At 43.4% G+C, this 10,170-nt stretch overlaps 1 protein-coding gene across 2 annotated transcripts in view; it reads left to right on the forward strand.

Moving 5' to 3' along the window:
• The window catches only part of MGAT4B (alpha-1,3-mannosyl-glycoprotein 4-beta-N-acetylglucosaminyltransferase B), a 116,795-nt gene extending 108,913 nt beyond the window's left edge, over window positions 1–7,882 (forward strand). The window contains exons 14-15 of one of the 2 annotated variants that reach the window (XM_056865402.1): window positions 6,708–6,820; window positions 7,770–7,882. In XM_056865402.1, coding sequence (XP_056721380.1) covers window positions 6,708–6,820; window positions 7,770–7,793 — 137 coding nt within the window. In that variant the 3' untranslated portion in view covers window positions 7,794–7,882. The remainder of the gene's footprint in view (window positions 1–6,707; window positions 6,821–7,769) is intronic. The other variant, XM_056865410.1, reaches the window with a different exon arrangement.
• The last annotated feature ends 2,288 nt before the right edge of the window (window positions 7,883–10,170 follow it).

Consider the following 10,170-nt stretch of genomic DNA (forward strand, 5'->3'; position numbering starts at 1 on the left):
TTGCTCGCAAGTCTCCGTTGAAGTGGCCCTTCCTTCTCTTACCCTTCTTACTCTATCGAGCCCTCTCTCTTCAGTTTAAACGCTAGCATGAAAAAGAGATGCTGTTAGTTCCAAGAGGCTTTGCAGTGGGTTTTGAAATGGAGAAGGAGGTAGCCGTGTCTGGATAGAAAAGGAAAAGTTACTGCAGGTCTAGGAATCACTGTAAAAGCTCCAAGAGGAAGGAAACCACTGTGTGTGTGGGAGGGAGGGAGGGGTGATACTGAATGTGCTTGAGAAGAAAGAGAAACAGAGAGAGAGAGAGAGTCAGAAGGGAATAGCATTACATGCAAGGACTAGAAGTTTAAATTTGACATGGAAAGCAAGTGGCTGCCAGTGTTGATCTGAGAAGCTGGGACCGTGATCTGGGAGGTGGGGGTAGCAAAGTTCTTTCTACGTAGTGGGGGAAAACTGCAGGGGAATTGACCAAGAAAAAAGCAGTAGTAATCTATCAGAAAAAAAGAACTGCTTCTGGATGATAATTTTAGCAGAGAGGAAAGGATGACTTTTGGAGGCGCTGAAGATGAAAAAAGGCAGTGCAGGGTGAAGAAAGGTCTCCTACATTGTCCCAGGAGGCAAACTCTGGACTATTAATGAACGTACATACTCTTTGGCTTAACTGAAATGAATTAGGCAGTTTAATTGAAAATACAATGATAAAATAGAGGGTAAAAATAGCCAGAAAGATAAAAGAAATTATCGCCATAGTGGAGAGAGGAACTGAATGCATTGCAATCAAAGCAACTGGAAAGTAAAATAGAAGCAGCAAATGAATAAAAGCAAATGGTTACATGAGTAATGCACTGGATTTGAACCTACAGTATTCTAGTTTTAGCTTCCATAAGCACCCTCCTGGGAGTTTAAATTTTAAAACATAATTACCTATTGGAGGCTAAGGATAACCTCTAAAGGTCTCCAACCCAAATACCCCAATCCAAGTAATAATTCATTTTGACCAGAGTGGGAACTGAGGAACAGTAAATTTTTGTTTACTGTAACAACCAATCTCTTTCTCAAGGAGACACAAATCCATGTTCTCACAACATCCCTAGTAGTACCCAAAACATTGCCTTGTGTCTCTTCTGATATCGCTCGACTTGGCTCCTCAAGGTTGTTGTGCTTCTGCTCTATCTGAGTTTCTCACTTCTCAGGGTTGATTGTGTCAGCTTGATCTTCAGGCTTTCTCATGCCTTTTTGTCATGCTGAGGCCTCTCTGTTGATTCTGGGAAATTTCTGATACCTGTTTCAGTGTCTTTAGGGTACCTTTCTTTTGAACCCCGTAGGTACAGGGTTTTTCTCATGTTCTGTACAATTCAGTTACAAGTAGCAGTTCCCCGAGGTTGCTCACAGAACCTTACTGGCTTTTTTTATTCATCATTTCACAATATCTGCATACATTATTACTTTATACTGATAAAAATCACTTAGATGTTTTTAACGTCTCAGTCCAAATATCATCCTCTTAATTTCAGACTTCTTCGGCTGTAAAAATCATTTAAACATATCTGAGAATTGAATAAGTTGTATTCTTTTATGTCAAATAATGTCATGTTTCTTCATCCCAAAATTATATTCTGTAAAACCGAACTCTCTGTTTCAGGATCCAGTGGAAGGCACTGTTGGCTTATCAAAAGAAGTCCACTTACAGGGCACCTACCCATATGCCAGTGTATGGAAGCTAGATGTTTATGCACTAGAAAAGTAAAAACAATCCTATGTTCAGAACTTAGTGCCTTGATAGTTACATGAATTTTTGTCAAGTCCTTATCGTCATTTCTGTAGTTAGCAACCCTTCCAAAAATGTACTGCAGTGGTTCTGCTGAACTCTTTGGTTCACTGTCAGCTTCTTGGACGAATGTACCCAGACTTAATTTTTATTGACTGAAATCCATTTAACTTCAAGAGAAGAGTACACCTGAATCTGAAAGCTTTAGACTTTTGAGGACAGGATTCTTCCAGTTTACTAGGAACACATTAACATGCAGTAATCACTTGGTTGTGAGAGGAGAGAAAAAGGTGAGGTGATTGAGTCCCTGTGATGTAGGATAGCTTATCACTTATACTCTGGTATAGGTACAAGAGGATATGGAATGGTATAGTATAGTCCGATCTTGTCAGATCTCAGAAGCTAAGCAGGGTTGGTACTTGAAAGGGAGACCACTAAGGGAGACTCTGCAGAGGAAGACAATGGCAAACCACTTCTGCTTATTCACTTACCTTGAAAACCCTATGGGGTCACCATAAGTTGGCTGTGACTTGATGGCACTTTATACACACACACACAGGTACAAGAACAGAATACCCATGTGTAAGTTGGGAAGGCCACATGCATATATAAAGTTACGTTTTCCTTAAAAAGTGTGGAAGCAGTGGCTCTGTCATAAGACTGTTTAGAGACATCACAGCACCGCTGGGTATTTTCAAGGGAAATGTGGTCATTTATGCAGCCAGGCCCGGCTGCAATGATTCCCCCCTCAAAGGCCAAAACAGCCCTAGAAAGAGCCCTGACACTTGAAGGTCTGGCAGTAATCTTGTCAGTGCCAGTAGCAACCACTAAAGCAACATGATACCATGCAAATTTTCCATGTGTTACCCAGGCCTGGCTTTTAACTACTCTTCTACCACAGCCACCGCACAAAAGCATGTGTGGTACAGTGGTTACAGTTTCACCAGGTTTGAATCCCCACTCTGCCATAGAACCACTAAGGACATTCATTTCTTAAAACTACAGGTGCTGCTTCTATTACTTTGATGTTTTTAACCCCTTCCCAATGTATTTTTTAAGACTTCGGATTTTTCTGCAAACCTGGGGCATTTTTCAGGTTTGTAGAAAGATCTGTCTTTTCTGTTCATAGCTTCAGTCTCTGGATTTAAGTATCTACAGATTTGGTTATGCTGAAAATTAGATATATTGACAGGTGGAGCCCATGAGACTCACGGTGGGGGAATCCCATTCTCCCTCCCACTTGTTTGCTGAGCTCCGTACAGTTCCCCATCACTTCGGCAGCCGCCTCCTGGCCCCACACTGCACCGGAGTCTGCCACCACCACGGCTGGGCCCCATGCAGCTCCCAGAGTCTGCCACTGTGGCTGTGCCCCACTGACCTCGCTGAGTCTGCAGATGCTGCAGCAGAACTGCACCTGCTCCCGGGGTCCGTCGTGGCCGAGCCTGTTGTGGCTCCCAGTCACCACCCCAGCCGCCTCTGGGCCCTGTGTATCTCCCAGGACTCCCTGCTGCCACTTGTGGGCCTCGTACAGCTCCCTGAATCTGCTGGTGTGGCCAGGCCATGCGCATCTCATGGAGTCTGCAGCTGCCGATCCCAGCATGGCTCCTGGGGTCCACCGCTGGTGAGGCCAAGCCCAGTGCGACTCCTGGACTCTGCCTGTGGCCAGCACTGAACCCAGAAGCTCCTGGCTTCTCTCTTTCTCCCTCCCCCACCCTTGGAGGCTGGTGAGGAAAGAGAACTGTGGCAGAGGCCTCACGGCAGCATCAGTTCCTCTTCCCCTGACAGCAGTGCTTCTGCCAACAGCTCTACCACAAGCTAGTGAGGAGAAGCACAGCTGGGGAAAGCAGCAGGCACTGACAGCTTCATCCGTCGAGGGGATTTTTAAAAACCCATCTGTTTTCAGTAAGTTTTTAGATTTTTCTGTAAACCTCAGAGTCCCCCAAGTTTGGAGAAAAATTCTCTTTCTTTTTCAGTGTGAGCCCAATCCACAGATGTAAATATCTGCTGATCCGCCCACACTTGAGAAGTAGATATTAGGTTCATATGCATTTTTGTACTTTGGTATCTGTCCTAAAATGCAGACTGTTTAGTAAAACACTTCTCTTATGCTATGAATACTGAGTAACTGATACCTTATGGTATAACACGGTGGCATAATGGTACAGTGGTGTGGCTAGGAGACTGAGCTGCACATAAGGTTAAAATTTTGTTTGTGCCTTAGGAAACCTCTTTCTTGCTCTCTTCCCTTTCTGCAACAAGGAGATGATAATACAAAGCTATTTGTGAGGGTTGTTGTAAGGATTCCATCAAGATAATGCATACAAAGTGTTTTGAAACCCCATATTAATGCTAATAATGATAACAGTTATTACTGCATGATGAAACCCTGTTAGAAGAAGCGGGTCTTTTAACATTCCCCAAAGAGTCCCAGTCTATAGTCCTGCAGCCACCTTTTTGGAGAAAAGAGGCAGCTGGGACCTGTCATGGTTCATGTGTGTGTATGCAGACTTGCCTGATACTGTTGGTTAGAAAATTAAACCATAAGGCTGAAGGGGCTCTAAACAGACTGTGCTAAATCTCTCAAATGTTATACTTCATTTATCTATCTCTTGCTGGGAGTCTTCAAGTGACAAGTATCATGACAACAGAAAAATCAGTGAGGGATATTGGCTATTTATAAATGCTGTAGGTTATAGGGTAGGGAGTAAATATTTGTTTCTTTAGTTGTGATTTTAAATGCTTGATGGTATATTATTGCCCCTCCCCAAATCTTTGGCCTGGGTTGGCTTGCTTGAACTGTTCAAAAATACAGGATCACACAATTTTGTGATCAGATAACATTCACCTCTGGTGTTCAAAATGCTCAGGGAAGAATTTCCTTCAGTTGTTTCCCATTCCATAGCTGATGCTTGATACACATATGAAATAGTAACCTGTGAATTGATGCCACCTACTGGACAGCAGAGGCTTTCCAGTTTAAAAAAACAAAAAACTTTACTGGGGTGCATGGGTTAAGTTTGCAGCGTCAGTGTTGCATGAAACATCATACCAAAGCTTGTTAAAGTCATTTATTTTGTACAGTAGTGCTAAAGGTAAAGGTAGTTCCCTGTGCAAGCACCAGGTCATTCCTGACCCATGGGGTGACATCACATCTCGACGTTTCCTAGGCAGACTTTGTTTACGGGGTGGTTTGCCATTGCCTTCCCCAGTCATCTTCCCTTTACCCCCAGCAAGCTGGGTACTAATTTTACCGACCTCGGAAGGATGGGAGGCTGAGTCAACCTTGATCCGGCTACCTGAAACCGACTTCCATTGGGATCAAACTCAGGTCGTGAGCAGAGCTTGTACTGCAGTACTGCAGCTTACCACTCTGCACCACGGGGCTCTACAGTACTGCTAGCAGAGGGTTTTGTTTTTTACTTGTTTTGTGTTATGGCTGTTTTTAGAAATCCCATCAGTTTGGTGTCATGTTACTGAGAGCAAAGGCAGTATTCCCTGTGTTGGGAGTTACTCTTAGGTTTCCCAGGATCATCTGGATTGTGCTGGTTCCCCAGATGTTAATAAAGGCAACATCCTTCCACATGGGCCGTTTCAGCTGACTTGGTGAAGAACTGGGCATAAGTATCATTCACTGAGCTACTCTACAGCTGTGTGTTCGGTAGCTATCTGAAAAGGAGATATCAGATTTCGGGCATGTTTGATTGTGTGCAACTGAGAGAGGGCAGCCCAAACAGTCTGGGCTGTCTCCATACAAGCAGTAACACTGAGCCAGCACAACCACTGAGTCATGTTCCTTACTTGGCAAGTCATCCACAGGGAACTGCTTCTTGTAGTCAGATTTGCCACATTGCAGTTGAGCATTAATGACACCATTACCTAGCTTCTGTGATGAGCAACACACTGTAATTTGTCGCAAGTTTGACAACGATGAGCCAGAAAGGAAGCTCATCCCTTGGTCTGCTTCACTCTAATGTGTACTTTTTTAAAAAAGGTTATGAACTTGTGAAAAGATGTTGAGTGCTGCATCTCAGTGAAAAAGAATGTATGTGCCTAACAGCAAAAGTTAAAAATTAAAGAAGGACTAAGATATGATCCAACTAAGAGCCCTGTGGCACAGAGTGGTAAGCTGCAGTACTGCAGTCAAAAGCTCTGCTCACGACCTGATTCGATCCCGACTGGAGTCAGTTTCAGGTAGCCAGCTCAAGGTTGACTCAGCCTCCCATCCTTCCGAGGTCGGTAAAATGAGTACCCAGCTTGTTGGGGGTAAAGTGTAGATGACTGGAGAAGGCACTGGCAAACCACCCCGTAAACATAGTCTGCCTAGTAAATGTCGGGATGTGACGTCACCCCATGGGTCAGTAATGACCCGTTGCTTGCACAGGGGACCTTTACCTAAGATATGGTCCACTCCAAACAATAAGGAGGAAATGCTAGCCTTGTGAGGATGATCAGTTGTGAGAATGATCAGTTGAGCCCTGCGTCATCAACAGTAGGTTGAATCTTAACCAGCACAAATGGAGTTGCACTAGAAGGCGACTTCCTTATCTCTACCTTCTCATTGCAGCCTTCTGTGTTCCTCCCCAAATTGAGCCCCTGCATGTTAGTCAGTGGCTATAAAGAAACACTGGGAGTGTCTGGGGAAAAAATCTCCCTTTCCTCCTCTGCTGACTTCAATTGGGAAAAGGTGGGGTAAAAATCAAATAATAATAAATAAAAGCTGTTCCATTGGAGGAGCTGCCATTGCCCTGACGAGACAGCACCTTCAGCTCCCAGCCACTGTTTGAATGCGCAGCATTTCTTGGTCTGACTGCAGGTGCTGGAACTTGCCTAAAGGAATGGATCGTCTCACCAGAGAAACACCTTTTTGACTACAGCGGTTTTGTTGCTGCTGAGAAAAGCAGAAATCAACCCTGAAGTCCTCTCTGTTTTTCCCCCCCTTCCTCAGGATCTTTTTCTAAAGGCATTGCTGAAGGAGAAGTAGACCCTTCCTTTGGGCCTCTGGAAGCAATACGACTGACCATCCAGACGGACTCTCCTGTATGGATCATCTTGAGTGAAGTAATACTCTTTTCTGGAGGAACTATTTTTTAGGAATGTTGACAGCAGCAGGTCCACGCTAGATTCCTGCAGGGAAAGCCCAACAGCAAAAGGGAACATTGAGCTGAATTTTTTCTCTACTTTAGGTGTACTGTTACCACCATAGACACACTGCAGGCAGTATGCCTGGACTGTCCCCAGGACTGCATTTCACTCGGCCAGCAGTGGGTACAGTCACAGCTTCCCAGCAACCATATTCACAGAGGCGTGTATTCTCAGCTTGTTGTTTCTCAGCTAATCATGGGAATGACCTGGGACCCGTTATGTTGTCCATATTAATGTAACCCCAGGGGCAACTGGGACATACCTTCCAGAGAACTTAAAAAGTGCTGAACCAGTCCTTAGCAGGAACAGTGTGGGCTTATTTAATAATGATAGTGGTATAACTGCAGTGGTTAACAGTTGGGTAAAGTGGTTTACTACCAAGAATGTACAGGTATCCTTAGCCACAGCTGTGCCTCATGGTTTACTAACCACATCAAAAGTTTACTGCTGGTGCTTTGCAATATATTTATAACTGTCTCTAAGGAGTCTTCTTGAGACAGTGGGCACAGAATATCTCCGCTTACCTCAGTAGGCTGTAACACACATAGTAAGGATTATCAGGTGAATGGAAGTGGTAATTCCTTATTGTTGTAGGGGGTTACACAAACAGGACTTAGTAGCAAGGCTCTCTAGGCAGCAGTTGCCTTTCAGTAATTGGGGAGGGGTATTGTCAACATTATTTTTCTGTTCAGCAGTAAAGCTTCTGCCCCTGCTGGTTACAGGGAACATTTGACTGGCCTGAGACTTTGTTCCCAAGAAATCAGTTCTTGGTTTCCTCTTCAATAGGAAAATGTTTGGTAGCACTAATATCAAAGTGACTTACTAATCTCTGATAGCTTTTTCCTTTTTAAAATTGTCTTTTCAGATATTCCTGAAGAAAGCTGACTGAAGTCTTAAGAGACAGGAGATGAGCACTAAGTGGTCATTAGCTCTTCCCGCCTTCTTCCTCTCTTCTATGAAACTGCAGACACTGCAGAACAAAGGCAGCCTGTCCGTAAAGCAAAGGTGCGTGCTCAAGGCCACGGCTGCTGCAAGAACAGGAAGAAAACATGTGGTGAAACTTGGCAGGACCTTGTGTTTCATGACCACAGACTAGGAGAAGAGAAGCGTTTTTCACACACGGGTGCTGGACTGCATTACACGAAGATGCACCAGTGCCGGCACATCTTGTATCTAGCTGCCTCGGCAGCTACAGAAAGACACAGGGAGATGAAATTTCCGTGTCAAAGATTTTTGTTTTTTGTTCCCCTGAGCAAGGACCACACTGTCCCCACTACTCTTCCTGCCCCTGGGTGTTGATTCCTGAATGTATCACTGAGGTGTGCATTTAGAAATACGGGTTTAAGGAGTGTTAAGGCGAAATGAGAAGGCAACTCGACTGTGTCAGGCTCTTACAAGCTGCAGAGCAGCTGAGAGGTATATGTGGGGAGGAGCAGATTCCCACCTCCTTGTTCAATAAAAGACGTTGCTCCAGGCCATGCCTGAGGATTAAATATGAAGGGTAATAGGTCTGAAAGAAGGTGACGTGCAGAGGTGACAGACAGCATGGCAGGGAAATAATGAAACCACACTGTGCCTGCCAGGGTTGTACATGGCCCCTTCATCCAATACATGTTGAAGTCTCCAGTGTCTTCATGCCTTGAGAATGAGTGCAAAAGTCCACCCTTTTCAATCCATATTTCCGTTATTTGCTGGTTGGTTGGTGTGAATTTTGAGGAAAAACATGTAGGCCAGGTCTCAAATGGTAGGGATTAGAGTGTAATTTAAAAAACAAAAAACCCACCCAATGTCACTAGCTATACACTGGAATGCATTATACTACTTTAATGTGCTGTATTTTTTATTATTGGATACATTTGATTTTTTCAAGTATATCTATATAAAATATATATTAAAATGTGCACTGTAAAATTTTAATTCCATTTAAATTAGCTTTTTAAACTTGTTCTATTAAGCAGGAAAATTAAAAGACACCCTTTTACAGGCATATTTGGTAAAGCTTGTAAATGTGAACTGTTGTCCACTTGAATGCTTGGAGAAGTTATCTATTAAAACCAAACCCACAGACTCTTCCTCTACATGATACAGCCTATCCACTACACTGGGAAACTGGATGGTGATTCTCTCTTCCCATAACTGAGAATTGAAACAAACGTGGTTCCCTAAGGTAGATGGGCTTTATAATTACCTTCAGTCATTCCCCATTCAGTTTGAAAAGATATACCTGGAAAAAAGTAAAGGTGTGAAAGTAAAGTGGAGCTCTAGGCTAGCTTTGGTCTGGCAACTGTACAGATGTGGTCAGAGCAATTTTCTTTGGTCGTACCCCCCCATGCGTCGCTTGCATTTTCTTATATACGACAACAGAAACCACCATGCTACCATTACATACTTTTCATTAGCCTGGACCAAGAACCCAGCGTCTTGAAGAAGGCAGTTGGGGTTTGCATGCTAACCTCAGTGGAATAAAAAAACAAATCATTAGGACCAAATTGGCAAGGCTTGGTTTGTCAGAATACAGGGGCCAGCATCGCCTCTTAGTTTGCATCTCCGTAACATTATTCATGACTGCGTCTACTAGTAGATGCTTCTCATGCTGAGAATCATGGTTAAACACCCCCTTTGACATATGAATGCAGAGGTGTGGATTAACCTGAAATCTCTCCCTCCACCCACCCAAGAGAGATCCAAAATGGGTTTCATCCAGGCTTAGTTTTCTTCCAACTAACCCAGAACTCTAACACCAGTTAACCCATGTGCCCTGCATTTATCCATCATGGGTAACTGGAGTTCGTATTTAATTGTAATTCTGAACATGAAAAAGAAAAAGAATATATATGAACCTGGCAACAAGCTAGACTCATGTACATTTTTCCTTAACCATGATTATGTATGACATCTGAATGCAGCCAAAGATAGGAAACCCCTAGTTCATTTAGGTGACCTTCAGAAATCCAACTTCTGATGATTTTTTTTTTAAGGTAAAACAGCTTTAGCAATACAACAATTCACCTTGCAGCAGGGTAACCCCATGTATATCTAATTAGGCCAATGACTCATAAAAAGAATAGTAACTCAGAAGTTTTTACCACAAGAGCGACTTTACTGATGCTTTTGCTGTAAAGGACTAATATTAATATAGGTTAAATACTATCATAATTACTTTAAAAAAATATCTCTTTAGAAACACTAATTCAGAGAAGACATAAGTGAAAACTGCTGTGCAACATTTAAGGCAGTCTGCAGGCAGAAGGGCATTTCCAGTTGAT

This window comes from Euleptes europaea, chromosome 1 (assembly GCF_029931775.1).
Source record: "Euleptes europaea isolate rEulEur1 chromosome 1, rEulEur1.hap1, whole genome shotgun sequence".
Lineage (NCBI taxonomy): Eukaryota > Metazoa > Chordata > Lepidosauria > Squamata > Sphaerodactylidae > Euleptes > Euleptes europaea.